Source organism: Chamaea fasciata, unplaced genomic scaffold (genome assembly GCF_029207755.1).
Source record: "Chamaea fasciata isolate MVZ Bird 193981 ecotype frontalis unplaced genomic scaffold, bChaFas1.0.hap1 SCAF_7, whole genome shotgun sequence".
Classification (NCBI taxonomy): Eukaryota; Metazoa; Chordata; class Aves; order Passeriformes; family Sylviidae; genus Chamaea; species Chamaea fasciata.
This window is the reverse complement of record NW_027094092.1, coordinates 37,218,195-37,246,006: the sequence shown is the minus strand read 5'-3', so window position 1 is coordinate 37,246,006 and position 27,812 is coordinate 37,218,195. Positions and strand designations below refer to the sequence as shown.

The window sequence follows — 27,812 nt, the reverse complement described above, 5'->3', positions numbered from 1 at the left end:
GAGCTCCGGAGCGGCGGAGCAGGGCGGGGCGAGGCGCAGTGCCCCGCGCCACGGCCCGGCGGTGCCTAGCGGGGGTCGCAGCCGACATGCCGGGGGAGAATTCCTCAATGGCGCTGCCCACGCCCACTCCGGGGGCGCGCGGGACCGCGGGCCACGCCCCCCTCGCGCACGTGTGGTAGCCCTCGCCGCGCGTTCCCCGCGGGCCGGCCCCGCCCCGCCCCACGCGATTGGCTGCCCGGGCCGCCGCGGGCGGGGAGGGGGCGGGGCGATCCCGCCGCGCCGGGCGGCCCCTCCCACGTGCAGCGGCGCGAGCACACATCCCGCACGTAGCCGGCGTATTAATCAGCGCGGGGCCATCTGCCGCCCTCTCACCGCGGGCGGGGGCTGCCCGCGTCCTTCCCGCACGCCCCGGGGCGCTTCCGCACACTGCTGCGGCGCCAGCGGCAGCAGTAGCAGCGCAGGGCTTCGGCAGCACCGCCGCTCCCGCAGCGCCGGGCCGCGGTGCGTAGCCGAGCCCGCAGCGGCGAAAGTTTTATCCTCGCCTCGCCTGGTCCCGCGCCGCGGCGGAGCCCCTGCCCGGCTCGGTCTGGAGCGGACGGCGGCCCGACGGGCATCGCCTCCCAGCGCGGGCGCCGGCAGAGCAGCGGCGCGCCCGTCCCCGCCGCGCCATGCCGCTGGGGCACATCATGAGGCTGGACCTGGAGAGAATAGCCCTGGAGTACGTCGTGCCCTGCTTGCACGACATCGGCTTCTGCTACCTGGACAACTTTTTGGGGGAGGTAGTGGGCGACTGCGTGCTAGAGCGGGTGAAACGGATGCACCGCGACGGGGAACTGGCCGACGGGCAGCTGGCCGGCCCCAGCCGCGGTGTCGCCAAGCGGCACCTGCGCGGCGACCAGATCAAGTGGATCGGAGGCACGGAGGAGGGCTGCGAGGCCATCAACTTTCTCCTCACGCTGATAGACCGGCTGGTGATGTACTGCGGGAGCCGGCTCGGCAAGTACTACGTGAAAGAGCGATCCAAGGTAAGGGTCCGCGGGGCCCCGACCTCCCGTCCGCCCGCTGGCACCGTCTCCCAGCCGGTCCGACCCGCCTCGCAGCTGCCGGTGGGACCTGCCGGAAACTTTCCACGGGCACTCCCCCGTGGCGCGTCCGCGCTGTCGGCGGGTGCCTTTGGTTCGGGCAGCCCCGCGGGGCTGTCCCGCAGCATCGCCCCGGGTGGCGGTGGCGCTGCGCGCTGCCTGAGGGACTCCGTGACGGCAGCCGCTCTCCAGCCCTTGCCGCCGGCGGCCGGGTGCGGGGGTCCCGCTAGAGCGGGGCCGCCCACTGCGGGTCCCTCGCCCCGCCGGTGCCAGCAGCGCTCCGGGGCGGCTCCTCGCGGCTCCCCTTGCTGGGTTTTCGCCGCGCTCCTCGGCTGCCGGACCCCGGCCGGTCCCTTGCCTTCTCCCCTGTGTGACCGCGGCCATCACTTCGCAGCCGTCCCGGGGGCTGTAGCCGGCTCCTCGCCTCTCGCGGTGGGGCTGGAGCCGGCTGCACCCCGCTTCTGCTTGTGCTCACCCCATGTGCGGACAGGGTGGACCAGTGCGGGGCGTACCCCACCGAAAACGTCTAAGCTTGACTGCGTTTCGGGGGGAGCAAGCTCTCCACCTTCTCCCTGCGAACGTACCCGGCTCTGATCCGATTATTTGGATGTTTTTGCCTATGTAGTAGTATTATCCTAAATAGTTTCGAGGTTCCAACTCTTGTCACCGTTCTACAGATGAAGTGGTTCTCGTTACTGCATTGAATTTGCACAGAATACAGGATGTTTAGTTTGAGCACAGCAAACTTTTGTTTTAAAGAGAAAAGTTTTTTCTAGGCTTTCTCAGAAATGGAGAAGATGCTTGTATTATTAGTTTCTTTCCCAATGAAGTTTATTTGCACTTTCAATGCCATTACTTTGGGGATAACTTGTCTTTTCATTCCTTGTCTGTTTTGCTGTGGCAAAGCAAACTAGCTTGGAACTAAGTTTACTTTGTTGTCCTGAATGCTGAAGACATCCTTATTTCTTTATTTCTGACTTGACATAGTCCATTTGCAAAAGGTCCACTGCTTTTAGAGATAGGCCAGAAACAAAAGCAATAAAACTTTAAAAAGATGACAACAGGGAGAAGTTAGGCATTTCTCTTGATCCTGACTTGTAATGGACTAAGGGGATGTGTGAGTGGCACTGAGATTCCTCCCTGAAAAAGGAAAAAAAAAGTACAGTGGTGTTCACCAGTTGCTTGGGAATACACTGGAACCTGTGCATGCACCCCCACACATTTACACACAGTAGCGGGAATAATAAAAGGTTGAAACATTGTTCCTTATGCTTAGCTCCACTGAATTATTGATCATCAATTCAGTTAAAGCTTGGGTAGATACGTTTCAAAATGTGGGTGGACTGGATTTCACTTATTCCTGTTGAGAGCCTGGTATGAGGAGGTATAAATAACCATCCTGCCTTGGCACACCTTTAAGGTCATCCTCATCCTTTCTCTGGGTGACCTTTCTCTTACCTCTTTACTACTGAAAGCACATTTCTGGCTAATAGTGTGTGTGGGAGTGAGGGTGTGTGTGGGGGTGGATGTTGAGAGGGGTTACTTTAAAGTTGGATTGGAGTGAAAGGAGGTTGTCCAGCCTTTTTACAAGGTATTTGGAAAACAAATCAGCTGGATGAATGGAGGCTGTTGGTGCTGGCTGAGAAGAAGGGTCTTTTGGGCAGTGACTTTTGGGTTGTAGAGATGGTTTTAAAATATAGTTTTGGTGTTTTTGAAGGCATTCTTGTACAAATAGTAATAACAGAACTTGTTTTATAAATAGACAGCAAGCTATTTGCTATAAAGAAAGACTTCTGGCTCTTGTGCTTTAGTGTGAAAGTTGTCAGACTCCAAACAGCACATGGAAGTGCTACCCCACAGTCCAGGACTGAAAGGGACTCAGTATCTCAATATTGTTTGTAAAACCAAATGCAGAGAAATTTTCATCAGACATTAATAGTAACCAATCCCCTTGTTATAATTATGGGTATGTGAGGCCCTGGAATAGCAGCTGCTGTCTGTAACTGAGATGTGGGATGCCTTCAGCAGGAAGATTATTCCTGTGACTAACAACTGACTACTATAGTACATGAAGGTTCCCACGTTGGTTTAAGACATTTCTCGTCCACCATTAAACCTTTCCATTCTCCTTACCATCTGAAGTCTTATGAATGCATACACACAAATCCCAAATTTAAATTCAGAGTATTTTCATTTTATCTGATGGATTATACATGTAATTGAATGCCCACAAAAATTTCACACTTTAGTATTTGCAGGGATGTAGGGTGTTCCTGGGCAACTGTACCAGAACTTCTTTGTGGGACATGTGCTGTTGTAACTTATTGTTTTGGGATATAGATATTAGTCAGAACTAAGAGTTCAGAGCAATTTGTGTAAAATGTAAGCATTTAGGTACGTGGTAACTCAATTTGTCATGAAAATGTACTTTTGTCATATCAGCCTATCATTATTTAAAGGTTTATACTTTAAATAAGTAGTATGACATTAGTTTTCAGCCTAAGTGTTGGAAGAAGGGGAGAGATTTGCCTGGCAAATGAACTTATGTCAGATTATGTCAGTGTAGTGTGAAGTGCTTCATACTTTTGTAGCTACACAAATATATTAAGACCTGAACAACTTTTGTCCAATAAAGGAAATTTTCCTTTCAGCTAAATGAGAGAAACAGGTCAGTTAGGATTGTGCTGTTTCCAAATTAATTTCAAGAGCATTTCAAGAACGTTAAGATTGCATCAAAGAGAATAAACAGAAGTAAAATTTTCAAGGGTGCTGGATATTCACAGGAGCTGCTGGTTGACATTTAAGGGCTGATCATGAAATGTAACCTTTCATCTTTGCAGACCAGTGATACAAATCTATCTTTGGTGTGAGTCGTATTTTAAAATATTAGCTGGTTAAAGGTTGACAGACACCATGCACTGCTTGTTGGCTTTTGCATTATCATCAACTAGTCTCTATTTTTTAGTAAGATAATACAATGGTTCCCCTTTTCTAGTAGATAAATGGCTAAGGACATCACTGAGACATAATTGACCCAAGTTCAGTCTTCTCCTCAGAGTGACAAGATTGATGTCCTTGTGCAGAGGGATGTTCTGGCCTGAGGACACTCTGTTTCTGAGGACCTACAGAAACTATACTGCTGAAGTTTTACTTGATGGAGAAAACTTGGTAGGTGTTTGGGGTCAGAAGCAAAGCTGCAGCTTGGTCTGTGAGGCCAGTCACCCAGAGTGCCCTCTGGATCAGGTGATGCTCCAGGGACTGCAGGTGAAAGGGTGATGTGCTGCAGTTTCTGACTCCCCAGGTCCCAAAGTTCTTTCTTGGGGTTAACTGGCATTTGCAGGGGCTTGAGGTTTTTTTTTTTTTTTTTTTTTTTTTTTTTTTTTTTTTTTTTTTTTTTTTAAGATTCTGCAGAGCCTGGGAGTTCTTGGAAGTCCCTGATGTGAGGAGGCAGGGGACAGAGTATGGAAGGAACCAGGTTGGCTGGCTGGTGTGTGGAAAGTTAATGTTGTGTTTGCAGTGGGGTGTCTGGGTAACTCATCTGCTGCTAAGAGGCTGTGGTATTCCCCTTTTCTCATTTTGCCTCTGCTGGAGAAGGGCAGCTCTCCCTGTGACTGGGCAGGGTCCCAGAGCAATGCCATCAGTGCCTGCTGCCCTGGGCTACCTCGGCTGAGTCAGCGCTTGACGTGCTGCCAGCAGCTGAGTTGGTCCTCATGGAGGGGTGGAAGGTACTTTGAACTGGTGTGGCTGCACCCTGAGTGGACTCTGCACCTCGTCGTGAGAGCAGCATGTCCTGCTCTGAGTCACAGATATCCCCTTGGGTACCACCAAAGGCTGAAATCCGTGTCAGGGCTGCCACTGGGGACCTTGAGCCCATCTTGTACCTGCCGGACACCAGTGAGTCCTGCTGGTTAGAAAATAAAGCAATAATTCATAATCTTAGGAGGTGCTCTGTGTTGAAGGAAGCCTGTGACTGATGTTTTCAGCTCAGAACAGAGCTGCTCACATTCAGTGTCAAGTGTTTGGCCTGAAGTTTTAAAAAAAATGTTTGCAATGTGAGATTAGTTAATTTAGAAGTCCCTATGGGATGTAAACCTTCCCAAAAACTTGCTTCCTCTGCTTGTTGTCGTAACACCACCCTGCTCATCCCACCCTGGTGGACCCTCTCTAATGGTCACAGGAGAAGTAGGTCTTTCGTGGTGACAGCTAGTGAGTGTTTGCTGGAAACCAGAGTGGGTTCTTCTGCCTATCACATGATGGGGTGTTCCTCGGTAGGTTTTGAAATATGGTCTGCGTAGCAGGTTGTTACCAAGATTTCTGTTTCTGAGGATTGAAGAAATAGATGAGGTGTCACAGGAGTAGTTTTACAAAGTTCCTCATAACTCAGGTAGTGAGGTAAGGTATTTTTGCATTTATATATGAAGAAAGAAAAGTGCTGTTCTCTAACGTTCAAATTCTGTCCTTTGCAATTAAAACATGGTGAAATGCTGAATTTTCTGACTTGAGTTACTGATTTGAAGAGTGGGATAAGAGAAAACTATACCTATAGTCGGGTGAAGAATGGTACTACCTCTTGAGATATACTGGTTTATTGTATGTTACAAAGTATTTTTGACGCTTGGGCAGCAACATGCCTTATATTGAGTTTACAATGGGAGGTCTGATGAAGACCACCATCCAGAAGAAATATGCATAATTTCTTTCTTCTAATCAAATGCACATGTTCTGGCATAATGTATAAGTTCAAATCTGTTCTTCTGGCCAGCTGCCGGCAGAGTCCAGAGCCACTGGAACTGTAAATACAGCAGACAAGTCGTTTTATGATATGAGAATGAAGAATTCAGCATTGGCACAGATCCTAGTGTGGTTGCTTTGGCTCAGTGTCAAAGCTGATGTTTATATCTGTGTTTGTCAAGCAAGATTAGTTAGCCTGGTTAATTATACACAGGAATGTATAATTTTTGCTTGACAATCAGATGAGTATAAACTTGGGCATATTAACACTTGTTTTTGTTCTTCATCAAATTATTCTCAACGACTTTTGAAACTTTCAAAAGAACTACTTCTCTGAAAGAGGCACCTGGAGAATCTTTCAGATAAATTCTTCTTTCAGCAGGGACAGGGTATTGAAGAAATATTTTACAGTATTTTGTAAATAAAATATTGGATCAATATTTTACAGACAGTGATGCAGTATCTGTAAGTGGGTTCAGAAGCATGGGAAGCCTCTAGGGAATGGTGTTTGATTAATACTCAGGTGTTGAAGTTGCAAGCAGCTTGAATTCAGTAGCTGTTATGTATCATCACTCTTAAAAACCTGACTGTAGTGCACTGGCAAACTTATTTCATGGTAGTCAGTGGCAAAAACATGCTGCCTTCTGGTATGTGTTACACCAGAACCCTTGGCAGCCAGGTGGCTTCTCTTGGTCCTCCTTTCCCCCTCTTGCCAGAGAAGTCTGTATCCACCCAGCGACCTTTATCACACTGTACCAGGAGCCTGTCCACGTGCTTTACAGCCATAGTCTCAGAGAAAGACAGAGGTGGTTAATCCTATAAGTGAAGGAAAATGTGCGCTCTCAGGCAATGTAAAGATATGAATGGCCTGTTTATCCTGAGTTTGTGCATGTGTTTGTGGCATCAGGGCAATTTTTTTGTTGTCTGTAGTTTTGCAGCCCAGCAGTTCTTCGTGAGTCTTGCTAGGCTCTGGTGTTACACAGTGGTGGCAAAGCAGTGAAGTTTTCCACAATCTCTCCTATATTGGTCTTGAATTTTCTGCAGTTACTTCTTATTCATTGCTGTGCCTGCTTTGGTAGCAGTTCTTGCTGCTATCATGTCAGCTCTTAAGTCCAGGGACTTGCAGAGATTGCCTTACTGGTGTGCTGGCCAATAGCTGGATCACTTGCAAGCCCTAAATAAGTATGTGCCACTCATTTTGCTTTTATGTGAGGACTCATTGCTCACTGAATGGCAGTGTGACTGGCACAGGTGGCATTAAGGCCTCTGTGTATGGGGAGTGTTTGTCCTTTGTACTCACGGGGGTGTGTGCAGCATCGCAAGGTGCAGTATCCTTGGGAAAGCCACTGGGGAAATCACAAGATTCAGAGTTCAGTGCCCTGTCATGCTGAGCTTGCATTTAGGGAGGGAGGAGAGCTGGCCATGGAATCACAGAATCAATTAGTTTGGAGAAGTCCTCTGGGATCATTGAGTCCATGCTGTGACTGAACACCACCATGTCAACTATACCATGGCACTAAGTGCCACATCCAATCACCTCTAGGGACAGTGACTCCACCACCTCTCTGGGCAGCCCATTCCAATATCCAATCACCCTTTCTGTGAAGAATTTCTTCCTAATGATCCTTGCTATTAGTATTTCTCCACCTTTTCCCAAGGTAATTATTAATGAATAATTCAGTCCATTACATACAGTTCATTGCTAAGAGCAGTATATGTTAAAATGGACATTGATTCTCATAACACTGATGCAGTACAGGAGGTATAGAGTAAAAGTGGCCTGTTACTTTGCATTGAAGATTCCAGCTGTGTTAATCCCAATGTCTTTATTTGATTTCATAGTAAACTCTTCTCTTTGACTTCCAGATTTATTTGGACGGTGGCTCAATGTAATACAAACTTATACTGCATGTTGCTTCCTGAGAAATTTGCTTGATTTATTACACAGAAGTGTCTTCCCCATCCTCTTCCATATTCCACAGATACTTTGTTTTCTAATTTTTTTTCCTGAAGTGGTAGTGTTCAACAGTACTTCAAGTCCCTCCCATATGTGTGTGGAAGGGATGAGAGAGGGAGAAGACAAAACCACAATGATCCAAGCATGAATGCATTTTTAATTAGATGAATTTTTGATGTTTCCTGAAAAAACTTGATACACTTGGAAGAGATCAATACTTCTATCAGATGTTTCAACATGACTCTTACTAAGACAAGGTACTTTCTTCTTTTTTATTTCTTTGAGGTATTCACTTTTTTCTGCTCTCTTGCAATTGGATTGACTGCTCCCATTGTGTCCAGGGGCAAGTAGTCCCTTGGCACCAGCAGGCCCCATGGCGCTCTCCCATCTTGCAGTGGATGGCTTGAGAGAATGAGGAGGTTAGGAAGGAAAGCCTAGGAGTGAGTGTTACTGGTTTTACATCTGTGGAGAAGGACGATGTGTCCATACCAGCTTGAGGGAATTTAAAGCCCTGGTTTGGATTTTCATGACTGAAATCCTTCCGTCACAAAGCTGAACACTGGAACAACATTGTTAGAAAGATGTCAACAACACGTCCTCCTAAGCTTCTGTGAAAAGGCTCTATTGGTAATGTTTATTAGAAGGAGGAGCTCTTGGGAAGAGGTGTTTTGGATACTGCTTCTGATACCTGTGCCTATGGCTGACAACTGCTGTGGTAGGCTCCAGGGTAAATAATTGATGCAGTGGTACAGAACTTGGTGGGGCTTGACAGAAGATTTTGACTGATGCATAACACCACATAACAATTTGGTTTAGACCTCATTGTTTTGAAAAGAGATTGCAGAGTTGGTCAGAAAAGCAAGAAGGTCTCTCTGTTCAGTGAGGTGAAGTAAGATCATGAAGGAGGCTCATGCCAAGTAAATCATCTATCTCCTACTGTTTAAACTATTCACAGGCATGTCATCCCATCAGCACACCACTCGTGATCATTCCTGTGAATGATTTGGAGAGAGCTGTAAGCTCTATTTCCCCTCCATCACTCACACATACACATCTACTATCTCTCAGTGACAGAAAGGAGCATTTTCCCCTACAGTCATTTTTCTCTTGACATTGTGCTTTGATAAGATTAGCAGGTGAATAAACTTTGTGCCAACATGCAAAGCACTTAGTAGAAAGCAGTCAATTAAACAACCTACTTATTGCTCTGATTTTTCACAAATAAAGTAATGCAAGAGATTTTTGCTGATCGTGGTGGTTCCATGGAGGCTTACTAAATGTTCATATTTAGCCACCCAGATAAAACTGAGTAGTGTAAATTACAGGAGTACAGCATAGCACTCTATCTGCATTGACTGGAAACAGTCCAAAGCTTTGCAGCTGGAAATGGCAGAGTAGCCATGTCTTTTGCCCAATATCAGGGAATTGCATCCTACTTTGTAGCAAAAAAAAAAGATAACCATTTTGAGTCTTCTGTCTATCTAGTTCATGTGAATCCTTCGGTCAATATAAATAGTTTGTTTTCTGTGCTTTTTTCTGGACCTGAAAATCCGAACAAGATATATGTCTGCATTTTTCCTGTCTGTAAGTCATAATATAATTAATCATTGCTTATGTGTTCTTGCGCTGTAATTTTTTATACAAAGTGATAAGACAAATGTTTTTAAAATTTTGGCTCCAGTTCAGCAATTCACTTAACTGCTTTTTCTTAAAGGTTCTTTCAGATCAATGGGACCTGAAGCACATCTTCTGGTGTTTGCCTTAGACTATGCTAGAATGTGTTTAGAAAACTAAAGGAGGAGTTGCATTTCTTGTGCCATCCCTGGTCCTTGTATAAATTTTTTCTTATGTTTGAAATGCAGGTCATCTTTTATGTGGTCTCTTGGGGGGCAGCAAGGACCCTTACTTGATGAAACAGATAGTAGTTATGATTTTTATCTGACCTTTGCAACTGACTGTCTTATGGCAAACCTGTCTTAATACCATTAACAGTAGCACTTATTCCAGTAATGCATGCAGAGGGATAGGCAGTGCATGGTGGGGAATGCCACATGGAATGGGAAAAGCTTGGGGTGTGAGAACAGTGGCCTTTGTGCTGGTGGAGGTCAGCTTGGAGCTTCCTGACTGCCTTGGGCCTCCAGGGAGTGAAGAAAGCATCTTGCACACCCCCTCACTGGACCATGTGAGTAGAAAAAGTAGAGCAGAACCAGGAGAATTTGAGAGAGAAGGTATTAAAGAAGTGGTGGGAGGGGGGAGATGTTAATTAGTCCTCAGTTTGCCTTTTCCCGGGCTGTTAACAGTCCTAGGGTGTTGTGCTTGTTGCTGAAGACTGTATGTGTTAACTGCACCTTCCCCTTCTGATTTCCCACAGGAAATCTGGTAGAAGTGGTTTGAAAAGTGGAAAAAGGAGAAGCTTCACCATAAATGCTATAACGTCCTGCTGTTAAGACATAAAAGCTGTGTCATATAAGTAGATGTGCACAAATGGGACAGAATCCTCCAGAATGACTGCTCTGTTCTTGATGTTTCCACCTAAATCAAGTCTCTCTATAATACCCTCTGTCATCTGCTGTATGGAGCACGTGCATGGTGTCTCTGAAGCAGGCCAACAGGAAGGGTCACTGCCAGGTTAACTGTTTTACAGACTTCCTCTTCATGAAGGAGTGGTGAGAAGACTTGTGAATGCTGGTCCTCATTGCCAAATGTGGTGTAATTCAACATTACATGGTGGTCAAACACTGAAGTGTCAAAGTTGTGCGTTTTACCAAGATATTTGAGTGCATAACTTCATGTTTAATTGGTGACTTAAAGGCTCAGTGCAGTCTCACATTTGCACTGATAATTTCTTGGCAGGAGTAAAACTGTAGTTGATGTGGTTTTTGTTTGTTTCTTTACACTTGGATGTCTGCAACTGAAACAAATACTTTTTTTTCTTTGCTGGCACTTGGTTAAAAGTATTTTTCAGTACTTGCCATCTGTAGAAGCTACTGCTGCTCGTTATAAGCTGTATTAGTACAATGTTTTGGCTGCAGTTAGAAAAGGCACTGGTTGTGCCAGTGGTCAACATAGCCATGGGCAGATGTACTTGACCCTGACACTGAAATGGGCATATGTAACCCTATAGCTCTGCCTCCCCCTCGATTGTCTGTCCTGCCTTCACCCTCTGTGCTTCCCACCAGAGAGATGCAGTTGTACCCCATGTCTCTAGCAAAGCCAGCTGCAGGACCCCCACCAGGTGGTTTCTTACCACAGCCTGTCATGCTTATGCAGTCACTGTCCCTTATCTCCATCTCAGGGAAGAGACAGGGATGAGGGCTGCTTGCTCTGGCTGCCCAACCAGCTGGCATCCTGGGAGAGCAGCCTCTGTCCAACCTCCAGCTTGGCTCAGCCTTGACTTCCCCTGTGGTGGCTGTGAGTACGTACCGCTCTTGTCACATCGGCTGCCAGAAGAAAGATTATGGAGGGGAAGAGGAACAAGGAGGGAAGTGAGCCAGAAAGAACACTCCAGGCTTTCTGCATCCTCAGGAAACATCCTGAACTCACACCGGAGAGACTGCCTCCCTTGGTCAACAGTTGCAGTGCCATGGAACATTATTGTTATAAGACTCAGTCCTGAACTGGGGCTTGAGAAATCTCCTAAGGGCTGCTGCTTCAGTGAGTTGTGGTGGTGGGAATGACTGGGTACGGCTCTAGAGGGGACTGCAGCAAAGCAGAGCAGCAGGTGTGAGCCGGCTGAAACCTGTCAGGCACGCCTGTGTCCCTGTGCAGGGCCACTGCCCCAGCAGGAGTGTCGAAGCCTGTGTCAGTGGCCACAACACAGCTGGCCTTTAGGTTGATCTCTTCTGTCAGGTGGTGGCAGCATAAATCCATGGGAGACACTTGACCAGTGGAAAAAGGGAAGTGGGAATTCAGGAGCCCATGTTAAAATCCAGAATCTAGTGTTGTCCATGGCTGGGTTAAGGAGCAGACATCCTTGTTCAGGAGTTGAGAGCTTTTGTGAATATCTTTAAGACATGCAGATGTAAGGCTGGCAGTCAGTTTGTGGTGCATGCACGTCTGTCTATGCATGCTTGCTTTGCTCAGAGTTGCTGAGTGTCTGTCTACACATACCTTAGTGGTGTACATGGTGGAGAGGGAAGGCACTAAAACACTTAGGAAGATTTGTTTGGTTTTTTTTACCAAAACATTTTATTTCCTAGCCTTAGAACAGGTGTGCAGGTTTATTATTATGAATTTTCCTTGAATCTGAATATCTTGTTTCCCTTCCTGCACAGCAGGATGGTATGTCACTGAATGCACATCTGTCCACTTTAACTGAGAGATTGCACTCTTGTGAAGTGCACATGTAGACAGAGCAGTACAACTTCATGTGCAGGCAAAACCTTAGAGGTAAAGACTACATGTTATTGAACCATAGTAAAAATTATTTCTGATGGTGATTTGTTATAGATACTTTTAATGGGTTTTACCCTTAAATATTAATTCAAAATCTTATGCAGGTTACTCTTATCTAGGCAAGGTCCTCTGTAAAGGTGTGGGTAAGCAAAAGGTAATGTGGATAGTGAGACGGCTTTCTTCCAAAATTAACACAGGAGATAACTGGTCTCATCAATTAGCATTAATTTGTTGTTACTGCTGTGATAAAAAGCGCTTAAGAACATTGATGTCTCTGTTTAAGCAGCGCAGTGATACCTTAGCAGCCTCAGATGCTCTGGGAGGGAGGACCATTGAGGCGTATCTGGGGTACCTGCCAAGTGAGATGGTGCTTCTCTGAACCCTGCATTCCCCTCTGACAGTGAAGGGTGTTTTTCACTGAGCCAAAGAGGGCAAAGGAAGACATCTCCCCCAGATGTGGTGCTGCTTCTGGCGCGGTGGGATCACGCGGGGTCACAGGAGGCATCCTGAGTGGTGGCCTCGAGGAAGGACTGTTCTTGGCAGCTGGGGCCTCCTGTCCCCTTGGCACACCTGCTTCAAGGTGGTGGCTCATTACCTCTGCCTGCCAGGATGTCCAGGGCTGCCCCTGGTGTTTGGGGTGCTACATACCCAATGTGAGCTGATAAAAGCCTTGTGGGCACTGTTGCTCACTTTCCCTGGGCCCACAGGCTAAAAATAAATGGGTAATAATAAGAAAAAGATGTTGGCAGCTCAGGCAGCTCCAAGCAAAAGTTTGCCTATGTTGTGGCTGTCTTTCCTGACCTTTATTAGTGCAACCACAAGAGAATCAAAATATGCAGTTCTTTAAATGTTGCAAACAAACAAAAAAAAAAGTGGTGTAATCCTCTGGGTGACTAGTAGCAGAACTGAAAAGGTCTGATGTGCTGATGAAGAACGAAAGTCTGGAATATTTCAGGAACAGTGAGATTATCTTTCTACCCCACAGATGAGAAATGTTCCTCAGAGGATGTCTGTGCTGGTTACCAGGCTTTTATTCCCTGCTGACAGACTGAACATACAGGGACAGTCCTCACAGGTTTCCTTAATGAGCTTGCATTTATTTATGAATTTGCCTTTCTGCGGGGGTGGTGCTTGTCACGATGTCCCCCAGGGCTTATTACAGGGGATGCTTTCTCCATCTGCATCAATTGCTTGGGATGCTTTCTCATTAGTGCAGCTCGGTCAGGTTTGGTTCTTTGGGGAGAGGAAAGAACTGAAAGAGTTTTCTGGGTGTTGAAAAAGGGCTTCAGCAAAAGGCAAAAGTAATCCTAATTGTACTTAGACAGGTTTTTTTGTTTTGTTTTTTTAAGTGTGGGAGAAAAGCCCCTGTGCCTGTGTTTGCAGCACAGGAGGGAGGGACAACCTAGTTCAGAAGGAGATCCGAGAAGTGCCTTGAGCGCCTGTGTGCTCGCTGCCTGTGTGGGTTTCCCCTCGTCCCTCCGCAGCCTCTCTGAAGTGCACTCTGGAGTAAAGTTTGCATTTGATCGCCGATGGCCTCACGCTCCGCACGTAGCACTGTCGTTAAGCCATCATCTCGCTGGCCCCGAGCCAGCGCTCCCAGGCGCAGGGGCGGGCGGTCTCTCTAAACTGAACAGCCTTTATTGATACATCGATGCACTGCGCATGTTTACAGCTGCTAATTGGAGACTTAATCTGAATATCCTTGACTGAACTAATTCACTGGCAATAGCCTTTTAAATTTCAGGTCCTGCCGTGATGGTATGCCTGCTCTTCACAGCACGCTAATCGCTTCTGGAGCGGTGTTGCCGTTGTGTGCGTGCAAGGCTCAACGACCCACTAACAACACAGACCAAAGCGCAGTTTTAGGTCAGAGGAGGATGTAAAATAAAAATCTTGCCTGATTTTGCATGTGCAGAAGATGGGAGAAGCACTTGAAGTACTGGAGAATTGACATACACGCAGACATGTAGGTTAATTAAGCACACAAGAAAGGAGGTTAATTCTTTTAATTATTGCAACAGGCAAAGGTGCTCACTGCAAGGACAGTTGTGATCCTATCGCATTTTCAGATTTGTTTCCTTAACTTTCAGTGTTCTGTTTTCTCCTTGCTGTGCCCAGAGGCTGAACACAGAGCATTTGGGTGGTCCGAAAGCAGTGTTAGTTTGCAAACATTTTTTAAAAAGCCATGTAATGTAGACAGTAGACAGTGCTAGATGAGCGCCTGGGACTCGCCCTTGGAAACCTGGAGAACTTCTTCTATGGTCAGATCCTTTCACAGTTTCTGAATTGCCCCTTGACTTTAGGATCCTGTAGGATCCCAGGAAGTATCCAGCAGTAGGAGCAGCTCAGCAGAACTCACTGCTGTCTCCAAAGGCTGGTCTGCAAACGCTCCCTGTGCTCTTGGCAGTTGCAGATGGTCTCTGCCTGCACGAGGCACGGCTGTTTCCTGCCTTCCCATTTCACAGTGGCACTGCTCTGGCAGCCAGCTTGAACTTGAAAGGCATCCAGATTTATTTCTAAGTGTGTGTTCTGTTAAGAAAAATAATATAAAAAAAAAGTAGTAACAGGCTGAAACAGTCCTTCATATTAATATGCTACGAAAAACTAAATTGGGTTGCCAATCATTAGGAAAGCTTCCTAAGCAGGAACAGTTTTCCATCTTACAGTAATCAGAATATTATCAAGTAATAATAGACTTTTGTTTGGTAATCAAAAATAACAGTGTCTTAGCATCTTTTTCCTGCAGATGAGAGAATAGTCTTTCCCACAGTTTCCACCCACCCTCAGGCTGTTCCTCAAAAAATCCTTTAAAAAAAGAATTGTTGTACCTGCAGGCAACAAGCAAGCTATGGTGCATGCAAAAGACTAAATAAAATAAAAAAGGAGAGATGAAGTTTCAGCTCCTGGAAGATCTGAATGTGATGATCAAGCTTGCATGTAAGCAAGGAGAAGCAAGCACCAGACCACCTGGTGAAAATGCTATCCATGGAAATGGGATTTTTTTACACAGTTACAAAAATAATTTGATTGAAAACTGATAACCAAATTATAGTGAGGAAATGAGGGACCAGTTTCTCATATATTACTACCCCTGAAGCCCCTTTCATGTGTTGCTTGACTGAAGTGAGCAGAATTTTACTCCCTCTTGCAACTGGTGATTCCCTTTCCAACAGGTGCTCAGCTAATGTCTCTGATTTGCTGGTGTTTCAACAAATTTTTTTCCCCTCTGTTCCTTCCCATCTCAATAGAGTATAAAGTTTGACCAATGTTCCCAGTTCATGCTTCAGTATAGCAGTTGAATATTTTAACTTGCATAAATTCAAACAAACTAATATTTAATAAAGTTCATGAATATTTTATACTTAACCATTATGAGCTCTGTGGCAGAAAACACTTGGGTGCAATAAGAAATTACTTGAGAAACACCCCATAGCATTTGTGTGTCAGTCAAGCCTCAACTGAGAGTCTCCTGCCTTTGATCATGACATGTCAGACCACTCATGTTCTTTTAATGTAGAGCATGCTGGGTGCCTTTCCATTTCTGGATGTAAAGACTGTGCACATCTATGAACTAGAATCAGGTTGAGCACAATATACATTCAAAACTAAGGCAACCAAGTGAATCCTGGTAGTCCTCAGTTCTTAGAGGACTGGTCAAAAGTGATTTTTGTTTACCCTCAAGTTCAGAACTGAGAACCACATATTGGGCTGAAATTTGGGAAGTGTGCAGCCAAATAAAAATGCACGTGAAAGCTGCAGTGGCTTCCAGCACTGTTAATTCTTATTAATACCTTGGTTTTCTAGACAGCCACCATAGTGATGTTGTAGATCAGCATTGCTTTGTGCCTATACAGAACCTTTCAACTAACTTTACATGTAACTTCTGAATTTAACTGTTTGGTGTCCAAGCTATACACAGAGATGATCTACAGAAGGGATCAAAAATAGCTGCTGTTTGGCAATATACGGAAAAAAATCTGATACAAAAAATGGAAAAGCATATTGTGGAGTCTTTAGCTTAATCTGCAAGGGTGGTTGGTATTGGCCAGATTAAGTTGCACAGATCAGGATTTTCTCTGCTGCTTGCAAAGATCGTACTAATTCTGAGAGAAAAATACAGGATTAGTGAGGGGTTACAATACCATCTATGCAGTCTGCAGTGGGAGTGCACTGGGACCCTGGTCTAGTGCTAGTGGGCACAGAGTGCTGCTTCTTCTGACCTGGTGTCACTACTGCTTCTATTAAGCACTGTTCATTTCCACTTACAAACATCTTCTATCTGAGATATTTTCTGAAATGTTCTGTTCCAAGTATCAGGCTGCTCTAGCATTGCTTATTTTGTAAATCATGTCTCCCAGCATGATTCTGGCCATCAGCTAAGGGAATTTGTTTTTCTGCTTGCTGGAAGCACTGGGAGGCAGGGAAAAAAATCCTCTCAATGGACAGTTGTGTTTTTTTCTGCCTTCAAACTTTGCTAGTGTCTTGCAGTTTGACTTGCAGATTTCTCTGGCTGACTTGAATGTAATACTTAGACTGAGTGATTGATAACTTATTTTTGAAAGCTTCTGTGCAATGTGGAATTTACTGGTAATTCCCGCGTCCTTACTAAAGCTGCTTTAACTAGTGGCTGATCTGCACCCTCTTGGAAAAGCTAACATCCCTGAAAATAATGGGGCAGAAGCTTTAGTCTTGAGGATTTGCTTTTCATTTTCCAAGTTTTGTAGGGTTTAATTTATGACTGTTGACTACACTGCCAGAGCATTGGTCTTCATATGGTGGTGTGTATGTGTGACTCCAAAGGCGTGCATCTGGATATCAGTTTTTAACAATTCAGCTGTTGTGTAAGACAAACTCTTGTTTTTTAACTTAGAAAAGGGGGGTGTTGCAGAATTTCTGGGTGCTTACACTGGGAAGTTCAACCAACCGACAGCCATTGTAATAGTTGTTGTATTAAAAAAGAAAAGGTTAGGTACATTCCTGCTCCTTACTGCCTGCTATGGCTAGCTTGATTAGTTTAGGTTTGGAGTTGGTTAATGAAGAGTTGCTTCCAAAAATGAGTGTGTTCTTCTGGACACAATAGCCAAAAGTGTAGGAAACATTTTTTACTAACACTCCACGTGCACACCTGGTAAATGGTTTGATTATTGTTATCGAGCCTCTGGCTTTTGTAGCCAGACCATGCGCTAAACTGGCAAATACCAGTGTTCACAAATTACCTAAATTAAGTCTGGGTCACGCATCTCATCTCCTGTTTCTTGTTTGCTTTAAATGAATCCAAAAGTAACTGCTAACAGCTGGAATCCCTACTGAGGCCAGCTTGATCTGCTCTGGAGTTGCTCCAGCCGTTCCTCTGATAAAGCGTGATATCGTTTCAACAGTCTCTAGGAGGACCAGAATGATTTCCCTTCATTGTTTAAGGTTTCATTCAAATATTCACTGTGCCAGGAAAAAGTGTATTTTCTGCTTTTCTTCTTTTGCTGCTGCTATGAGAAAACTTTTTTTCTCGTTGCTTTTCTGAAAGTTAAGCTAGTGTGACTTAGGGTTAAGTGAAAGTGTGGCCCGTGCTTTAGGATTCTGTGGGAATCGTTCCACTTAATCTCCAGGGATGGAGTGTTGCAGTTGCAAAAAGGTGCATACTATATATAAATAAATTATGCATCAATGTTGGAGACAAAGCACGTGTTCTGCTAAGAGAACATATTATGTGGGGGAGGCCAGGGTAAACTCTGGCCTTTTGCCTAGATTTCCATAGTAAATAAAGCACCTAAATCCCTTTTAGGATCTGCCCTTCAGCCTACTGTTTATTAGCTTTTTGTTTGCAGCATTAAAAATAATAGTAATATTGGATTGATTTTTAGGCAGTGCAGTAATCTCGGAGTAATGTCTACTCTCCAAAGAGAAACTTAATGCCACCGTAATTTTGTGTTGTACATCAACTTGAAAACAAGGTATTATTGGTCAACAAAGTTGTATTCCCATCTTGCATCATCCCTTTGGTGGGGATGGGCAGGGCTCTGCTGAGCTGGGCTGAGCTGGTGGCGTAGGTGTCCATGCCCTTGGCAGCAGCTCTGCTGCACCCAGCTCCCCAGCACAGCCCTCCTCCCTGCCCGACTGTCAGAACTGCTGCCCCTTCTCCTTTGTACTCTTAGCTCTCAGGATGTCTTGGGGTTGCTGGGCAAGGTTTTGGTAGCTGAGAGGCTACCTGGGTTGTTTTTGTGAGAAGCTGCCAGCAGCTTCCCCCATGTCCGACAGAGCCAGTGCCTGCCGGCTACGAGATGGACCCACAGCTGGCCAAGTAGAGAACTTGGCAGTGAAGTTGAGTCTGGGAAGAAGGGAGGGGTAAGGGGAAGGTTTGGTTTTATTTCTCGATATCCTCCTCTGGTTTGATTTGCAATAAATTAAATTAGTTTCCCCAGGTCTAGTCCGTTCTGCCTGTGACAGTAACTGGTGAGTGATCTCTCCCTATCCTTATTAACCCATGAGCCTTTCGTTACATTTTCTTTCCCTGCTCATTTGAGGAGGGGAGTGATGGAGTGGCTTCAGGGGCACCAAGGTGGTGGTTCCCAGTGTATGAAGGTCCTGTTTTGCGAAAGGTTATTATTTTAATTGTTAGACCTTACGCAGCTCACTGTGTGTGCGATTGGTGAACGTACACCTGTGTGAGGTACTGTGCTAGTAACTGGGATGGGGGAATGCACAAGGTGGGTTATCCTCACCGGAGAGGGCACAGCTCCCTCAAATCATTTTTAGATTGCAGATACAATTGACTTGTGGTTTCCATCAGACTTATGCCCTTAACAAACTTCTTTTAAGCACTATGCCGTAGGCTGGCCCTTACTGCTATTATCAGGCTGATAGTGAAATGGGGTGCAGCTCTGGGGCCATTTGTAACAGCAGAATGACAGCGGAGCAGACAGGATCTCCAGCAAGGCATCCGCCTAACTGCGAGGTGTGATGGAAAAGGGCTTATTACTTGGAATTAAAAGTACTTGGTTTTGTTTAGCATTTTGTCCTGACCCTGCAGGCCAGTAGTCTCTAGGCATCTGTGGCCGGAGGTGTGGAGAGCGGGCCCTGGTGACTTACTGCTGCCTGCAGGTACTGTTCAGGTGCTTGTTGTGGGGAGGAAAGTTAATTCATACGTGGCTGACTCCTGTGGCTAGATTTTGTTCTTGGTAGCAGAGGGTTCAAGAGATCCACTGCACTGGCTGGCAGTAGCTTCTGGGCTGGTGTTTGTTGGCACAGTAAAATTTCCTTTAAACCAGCATGTGCTATACTGTACCCGGTCATGTCCCGTGAGAACAGCATGCCTTTTGCGTGTGCTTGGAAGAAGAAAACAAGAGTTCTGGGGTTCCTAAATAAAAATTTCAGTTGCTCTTAATAAAGCCTATGCAGTCAATCTCCAGGTATCAATTGCATTATCAACTGTGCATATCAGATCATTGGAGCAGGTCATGCAAATGGTGTACAATCATATCCTCATTCTGTGGGACAGGCATGTAAAATACTGTTATATCTGAAGTTAGGGGTTTATGGTTTGAATGGATGGAAAAGTAGATGGGTAAAAAACTGATTGGATGGTTGGACTTGGAGGGTCATGGTCAATCAGACATATTGTGTCTGGAGGCTGCTACTAAATGGGGCACCACAGGGATCTGTCATGGGACTTGTTGTGTTTAACACCTTTGTTTATCAGTAACCCGAAACAAATGGCAGAGTGCACTCTTCAGCTGTGCAGAAGACACCAGACTGAGGGGGACCAGTTGATGCCCTTGAGGGCAAGGCTGCCACCAAAAGGAAACCAGATAGACTGGGGAAACAGGCCCAATGTTATGAAATTAAACATGGGCAAATCTGACTCCTGCCCCTGGGAAGGAAGAGCCCCTTGCAGTAGTACAGGTTGGGGGCTGCCAGCAGCTCTGCTCCCCAGGGGAACCTGGGAACCCTTTATGTCGTCCTGGTGGACCGTGAGCTGAACTTGACCCTACAGTGTGCTTCCTGCACAACTTATTTATGGGAGCACACCACATGGATTGAGAAATGATAATTGGTCTCTCCTCATCTCTGCAGAAATCACATCTGAACACTATCTGCAGTTTTCCAACTGAATTTAGTCTATCATTTCCCATCACTCTTGCTGCTAATACTGGCAAGCAATCTGGAGATGTCAGGGGAGTGGGAACAAGACTTCTACTGCAACGGCTTTAGAGGTGATTGGTATCACTGCCAAGTAGCCCCAGGAGTGAAGAGTGACTGAGGCAGAGATCTAGTGCCCTACCTGCAGTCTCACCTGCTCTTCCCTGCATTCTGCTTAGGCTGCTAATCAAGTCAACTAAGTTTAATATGTTTTTTGCTGTTAAAAAACCTTTTAAGACTTGTTGATTGTCGTGTGGTTTGAAGTAATTCACGTTAGGCTTATCTCATCATTCAAGGTGAAATTTAAACCATGAATTAAGCGATTGTATCAGCAAGTCTGAAGATGATCAAAGAGAGAAGTATGTTCTGAAAGCTGTTTGGTTAGTTCTGTGGCTCAGTCCATGAAAACAAACATGCACTGCCCTGTGCAAACACAGCACAAAGGAGTTGCAGCTTTTTGCAGACTTTGCTCTATGGACTTTTACCAACACCTCCCGGGGACCCTCATTTTGAGTTGGACATGGGGGTGTATATGACAATGACTAGAAGATATGAATAGAGGAGGATGGTGGTAGTAAAGCATGATGTCCTGGGATTGCTTTCTACTTTCATTATGACTGGAAAATCAGTTTTGCAATGACTGCTTATCTGTAGAAACCCAAGCAAATTTCTGCTGAAACTGCCTCAAAGTCACGTAGCTTGTAACAAGCTTTTACATGCATACATTTTTTTTTCCTTTTATTTTAGCGTATATATTGTCAATTATGAAGGTTTTTTGTTTTTTGTTTTTTGTTTTTTTTTTTGTTTTTTTTTTTTTTTCCGTTTTGAATTTCATACTGACTGGGCTATCCTGTGAAAGATGTTTGTGCAAAGATAACTTCAGGTGATGTCTGCTCTAGGTTTTGGATTGATCATCTGAAAAATACTGAGCCAAACTGCTGGTGGGAGGATGCTTAGCAAATTAAAACTGAAGTTAGGCATCTTGTATAATTAATTATTTTACAATCTGTATCTTTTAGGCTATGGTTGCTTGCTATCCTGGAAATGGAACTGGGTATGTTCGTCATGTGGACAATCCAAATGGTGACGGGCGCTGCATCACCTGTATTTATTACCTGAATAAGAACTGGGACTCCAAGGTGAGTAAGCCATTGGGTTGAGGCAAAACAGGAAGGAAAAACTGCTTTGGAAGCAGAGCTTCAGGACTCGCCGTTGTTTCTGTGAACTCTGATGAACTTCTGAACTGCTGGTCCATTCTTCATCTCTTTTTTTTTTTTTTTTTTTTTAATTTTTTTTTTCTGGGTGTTTTTGGCAATGCTTTGGAAGTAAGAATCTGGACTGTTTCCTTATCGTCCTCTCTCCCATTCTACACGCATACTGTTGTGTTGTTACAGAATAAAGCTATAAGCACTGGGCTGTGTGCTCTTAACGCTTTGTCTAGAGCAGAAAAAGAAAATCAATTCACTACAGAATAAGTGGATTCTGGGAGCAGAGTAAAATTACAGCCCGTATTTGTGACTTTATCATTCTTCATACTTCTGGCTAACCTGCAGAAGATATTCAGGCAGTTCCCTTTTCTTATTTGTGAAGCAGTGGAGCTTAGGAAGAGGAACAAACACATAGTTTGATTACACCAGTGGGTCTCTTGACAGGATGGAACTCTTGTTTCTGCCTATATTACTTACTATAAGGCAGTTAAGTCAGCCTTGAATGTGCCACACCTTTAAATTAGAAACAGAAGAAAGGTTTGTAAAATTGCAGGATGTCTCTTTACAAGTCTGTTGTCGTAATGCAGCACAAACGGTTCATGGGGGTTATCGACTGGAAATTGTCCAATGTTTTTTGCTTGTCTAACCTCTTTTTAGGCCAATATGCTCTTTAAGTGCATGTAAATATTATGAACCCCCATAAGTAAGTTCAGAATCAGAGGCAATGCCACTGAAAAGTGCAGTGTTGCAGAAAAGCACATCCCATTATAGAGAGTGTGACAGTGCAGTATCTCAATGTAATAAAATGAAGGAGGAGATGTGGGAGGAAATGCAAATATCCAGTTTATTTTGTGCATTGCACCCTTATCCAAATAGTGAGGAGGCACCCAAGTGAGTACTAAGAAAAGCTAAGTGAAATGCAGGACACTGATGGAGTTTGTTATGTAGATGTGACAGTGATTTTATGTTAGTGTATGCTGGAAGACATGCAATATGAAAGTATAATCATACTGGGCTTTGAAGGCAACCATGGGGCATTAAACCTGACTTAATAGTTTCTCACTGAGGTCTACATGTTGCGTGGTGGTACTATGTCAGGTCAGTGTTGCACTGACAGCATCTTCCCTGCACTCTCTGATACGGCATTAGAGTCTCCAAAGAGCCTTCTAACAGCAGCAGGAGGCAGGGTTCATCTTCATCTTTTGAAGTTTCTAGAGTGTGTGCAGATCACCAGATCTTTTTTCTGAAAATCGTGGCACATGGAAAGACAGAAATTATATGGTAGAGAAACCAGGCTGTGTTGTAAGTAGGGAAAATGGTGGCTGGGATCTGTAATGTGTTTGAGAAGTTTTACAAATCTAACAATAAAACAGGCTTCACTCTTCCCAGGGTGTAAAAGTTAATTCCTAAATGATCAGGCACAGGTTTTGAAATACCATAAAGCAGTATTTAACAATTGTTGGGGAGAGAGCCTGATCTCAGACTGGTCAGATGGAGCAGCTCCGTGGTATTCACTGGTTCTAGAAATGTGACTGGAAGCTCAAAAATTTCCCAGTGTTTGCTGCATCCCAGTTCATTTGCTAGACAGAAGCTTATGCTAAAACATTACAAACTATTTGGTAAAATCAAAGTGGCCAAGAGATGCAGTAAGTTTTTCCAGTTGTCATGTAGCTGTCATATTTATCATTAGATGTTTATTCTCCATTTTTTAGGTGTGGAGGAGGGAGAAATAAGTCATTTTTCACGTGGATGTGTGGCTGTTTATATGTGCAAAAAAACAATCTTTCCTTTTCTTTCAGTTGCATGGTGGAATTCTTCGAATATTCCCAGAAGGAAAGTCCTATGTAGCAGATGTTGAGCCGATTTTTGACCGATTACTATTTTTTTGGTCAGATCGAAGGAACCCACATGAAGTCCAGCCTTCTTATGCAACCAGGTAAGCAGCATATTTAGTATTGGTTGCTGGCTAGGAAAAAACCCAAAGCATCTCTTCTACCAATATTTTTATCCATAATTATAGCCATCATGTTTAAATACATGTGCATAAAAAATAGACAGATGTTGAGTGAATTTCCTTGTTTTGAGTCATTGGGAATTCTCTCATGAACTAAGGAGGAACAAGCTCGAGTGGTACATTTCTTCGTGTGTTGGAAAAGAAGGCCCTTAACCACTGACAGGAGAAATCTTCCAAGCCAGGCATAGCTATTTATCTGGGAGGTGCTGGGTTATTCTTTTGCCCTTGTAACACTATAGGGATTGTTGGGGCTACCATCTGTCAGCAGGCTGTGAAAAGCTGATGTGACGCAGGGCAGCCCCCAAGCTGCCTACAGGCGTCCCAGAACAGAAAAACATGCAAAGGTCTGGAAGCTACTTTTGCCCTCTGTTACCAGGGGCTGTGCTCTCTTTTGTGCCTCCAGCAGAAATTCTCACCTACATTTCTGTCTGACTTGTTAAAGTACACACTAAAATGCTGTCTGTGTTTGCCTATAAAGATGAGTCATTTTCATTCTACTTTTTTAGTCTACTAATCCAGTTTTGTTTTTTCTTTCTCCATGAGCATAAAGCTGCAGTGCTCTATTTTAATATCAAAAGTGGGAAGAAATGTAAGGTTTCTTTCTTTTATAGATATGCCATGACCGTGTGGTATTTTGATGCCGAAGAAAGAGCAGAAGCCAAAAAGAAGTTCAGGAACTTAACCGGTATGATTTTTTTATGAATGTTCCCCAGAAAGAATTTAATGCATTTTGATATTTCCGAAGTCAGAGACAGACCAGGAGTGGTTCTGTAGCTGCAAGCATTGTAATGAATTTTTAGAAAGCTTTTTCAATTCTAATTGCTAGTCATTTTATGCAAAGTGGAGAAGTTGTGATAGAAGATTCAGACCTGGCCCTAGAATCCCTGTTGAACAAAATGGGGAGAATGGGAAACACAGTTTCTGATTTGAGTCCCAAATGACTGAGATTTTTTTTCCTACCCTGGATGGCTACTCCAGTCACAAGGAATCAGCTCTTCTTTTGTTATTTGGGAGGTATATTTTGCCTCCCCCAAACCCTGTTTAGTACCCTGTTTAGACTTTCACAGTTTAATAGTTGTGTTCTCTAAATGTTCTGAATTAATAGGCACTGTCTTCTGTATTAGTAAAGGGCAGAAGCCCACAAAGAGGTGATCCAGCTTTCTAATGGCAGCCACTCTGCCTGCTGCTGTAGTAATGGCATATGAGTCACAGTCTGAGTTATCTAGATGTGTTCTAACACCCTACCTGGGACCATGATCTAAGGTTTGCTATTCAGAGCAGTTTAAGATCTGGTCTTCAGGGGCTGCCTCCTCAAAATGCAGTGTGAACACTACTTGTCTTTTTAAAAATGTGTGCAGCTGGGCAAAGTTGTAATTAGTCAAGTAATTTTCAGAACAGACTGTTGTCATCTCTATAGCTTGTATGGAAAGCAAATACTGGTTTCACCCTTAAAGAGGATCATGAAAAAGGGTCCAAGAGGCACTGGGGGAAAGTATCACTGATCTGGGGTCTCAGAGTTTATTTGGCTACTTAAGTATTGCATGAGTCATCTTCAACTTGAACATGATAATTGTACAAGATCTTTGTGTGACTGTCCTTGTTAACATGCTGTGGTATCGTATAGCAGTTCAGTCCACATTGTGGATTCATGCCATGATTCTGATATGGAAAGTGTTGTCCATTGAAAACAAACCAACTTTTTCTGTTTCTGAGTTTTCAGATAAATGCAGTCAGAACTCCCTGGTTTAACCACTTCTTGCCTTTTTTTTTTCTTTTTGGTGTAGATGCAAGGAAGAGAGAAGCACCTCTTAATGAAGACTAAGCAGCTGCTCATGAACTCCTTGTGAGGAAATAAGATCCCAAAGATGACTTCCATTTCTGGCAAATAAGGGCAAAACACTTTCATGCACAAGAATGCACCAGTTGTGTCTAGAATGTGCATCTTACGCTGATGGTACTTAAGGCAGCCTCCTGTCATGCTGCCTCTGGCAGAAGAAAGACTTGTTTGCTCCTTGCCTTTTGCTGGAAAAAAATAACCAGGGTTTAAAAAAAAAAAAAAAAGAGTATGTGATACTCAAGCCTAGTGGTAGTGGCTCAGCCAATTGGCTTTTGATCACTCTTGTAACTAAGATAATGGTCATTGGAACTAGTGGTAAAAAACTGAGTCTTATTTGCACTTTATGGGGAAATAAAGTTCTAGTTCAATGGGAAGAAGCCTTGCAAGTTCAAAATCAGTTGGCAGACTGCTAACGGGCACAGAGAGATAATGGACATGGGAAATTAAATTGGATATTTGTAGAGTGTAATTTTACGGTCTGTCCCAAATGGACCTGTTGATGTATTGTTCATCATTTTGCTGCACAGAACATTGGTTCAACTCTTCAGTAAATGACTTCCCAGATGTTTGTCTACACAATCATTGCATTTTCTGGATTTTGTTTGCTCCTCAAGAGGCACGTTCTAGCTGTGCAGCTGTACTGCCCTTTGTGTCGCAGGTCTGAGGGGAAAGTAGTTAGGTATTTGTTCACAACTTCATAAAACCATTTTTTTTCTGTTTTGAGCAGGATGGGTTATATGTTTTCTATTTTCACAGTTTGGTAAAACAGCTCTTTTCTCCCAGAAGTCTGGTAAACTTGGAAGGTTTATGGCACACAATGCATTGGCCCTTAAGGCCAGTGATATGTAGAGAGGTGTTTGCTTTGCGATTTCTCCATCTGCTATGTTCTGTGTGACATAGATATGAATCTGAAAGGAAAAGATATGTCTGGAAGTCTGAAAAATATATGATAAATAATGAGTAACTTAGACTTGATTTTTATGCTGCATATTCTTACTGAACACACTTGTTTAATTTTGCATGCATACGTAATTTGAATGAAACCGCAATTCCGTTTCAATTGATCTGTGATGCCAGGTAACTACTACTGCTGTGCCTAAGCTGTGAGATCAGAGCTATTCAATGGCAAAGCACACTTTTTTTTGTCTCCATTATTTTTTTAAACTTATTAGTCTCAATGAGTAACTGGTGACCTATTTCCAATCTGTCTAAACTTCTACAACCAGCACTTACTATGCAGTTCAGAATAGCTCTTAATGAAGCTGGGAGCTGGCAGTGGATGTATTTATCACTCACACTAATTGTTCTCAACCTGCACTTGCATTCATTTTTATCTCATGCTATCAAGTGTGTATGTCAGACCCTATTAAATGTTCCAAATAGATGCCCCCTTCAGTGTCCCATATTTTCCTGTGCCACCTGCCCATGGTGGTGAAGGCGGTCTGTCTGAACTGCTGGCCCCTGCTCCGCTTCCCCACGCTTGGCTGGGGTGTTGTGCTGTGATGGGGCTGCACTTGAGCTAGGGAATGGAAACGTAGTGTGCAATGGCAACTATTAAACAGCAGTGACAGAAAGGTAACAGCTGCATAGGACAGAATAGAAATAACTTTCATGACATAAAAAATGATAATAGAAAATGGAGCATTTTTAAAGCAGTTTTTTTATCTTAAAGAAAAAGAAAAAGCTGAGCATCCTTCAGCCTGCCCATGAATACTGAATGTAAATACAGCAGTGCTAAGAAACCCCTTATTGTCTCTGGCTTCTTGCAGAGTTCCAGCTATGGTCCTATAGGCCTGACCACTGTGCACCTTAAGACAGGAATATGAGGGAACATGTGTGACAAATATTCTTACAACTCAAGACTAGAAAAAGATATGATAAATGTCCTTTACTGTTAGGAAAAACATTATTCTACTACTGTTGCTTCTAAGTAACACACCAGAGACTTGAAGGAAACTTCGTGGTAACCTGAAATCCTCATTCTGAAATGTTCATGTGGGAGGTGAAAGAGTTTGGGCTCTTCCTTGAGAGTGAGAGGTAACCCTTTGAAATGTGAGTGGTGTTGGAAAAGATAGGATTACTATTTAGAGAAGGTGATGGAATACAACCTGTTGTCTTACTATGCAAAGTTGATAAGAGCACGTAAATCTGAAACTCCCATGTGATTTTAAAAGGAGGAAAACCTGATAAAAAAGAGCAAATATTGCTTTGCCTCTAGAAACTGTAACCTAAGAATGAACTAGAAAGCATTGTTAGTACACATCTTACTGGAGCCTGGAACAGTGGAAAAACAATGTGGTGGAAGGGGAAAAGCTTTGTGTACAGGCTGTAAAAGGAAGGTACTTCAGTTATCACTGTTGCTACCACCAGGTTTCTGCAGTGGTCAGCAACATGTGTGGTGAATGGAGCAGTATAGTTGCATTTATTGTAAATAAAGTACATATTTTCATTTTTA

At 44.1% G+C, this 27,812-nt stretch overlaps 1 protein-coding gene across 1 annotated transcript; it reads left to right on the top strand.

Moving 5' to 3' along the window:
* Positions 1-542: 542 nt before the first annotated feature.
* On the top strand, positions 543-27,812 carry EGLN3 (egl-9 family hypoxia inducible factor 3). Its single transcript, XM_066188411.1, has 5 exons — positions 543-1,025; positions 21,318-21,437; positions 23,306-23,442; positions 24,132-24,205; positions 25,305-27,812. Exons 1-5 carry the CDS (start codon positions 669-671, stop codon positions 25,340-25,342), a joined length of 726 nt encoding a protein of 241 aa, XP_066044508.1. The 5' UTR covers positions 543-668; the 3' UTR covers positions 25,343-27,812.

Bases quoted from the DNA above. Each gene is read 5' to 3' on its own strand.
- EGLN3 (XM_066188411.1), top strand. From the start codon at position 669: ATGCCGCTGGGGCACATCATGAGGCTGGACCTGGAGAGAATAGCCCTG. The intron at 23,443-24,131 runs GTAAGCAGCATA...TTTCTTTTATAG, and splicing joins CAGCCTTCTTATGCAACCAG to ATATGCCATGACCGTGTGGT. The intron at 24,206-25,304 runs GTATGATTTTTT...TTTTTGGTGTAG, and splicing joins GAAGTTCAGGAACTTAACCG to ATGCAAGGAAGAGAGAAGCA.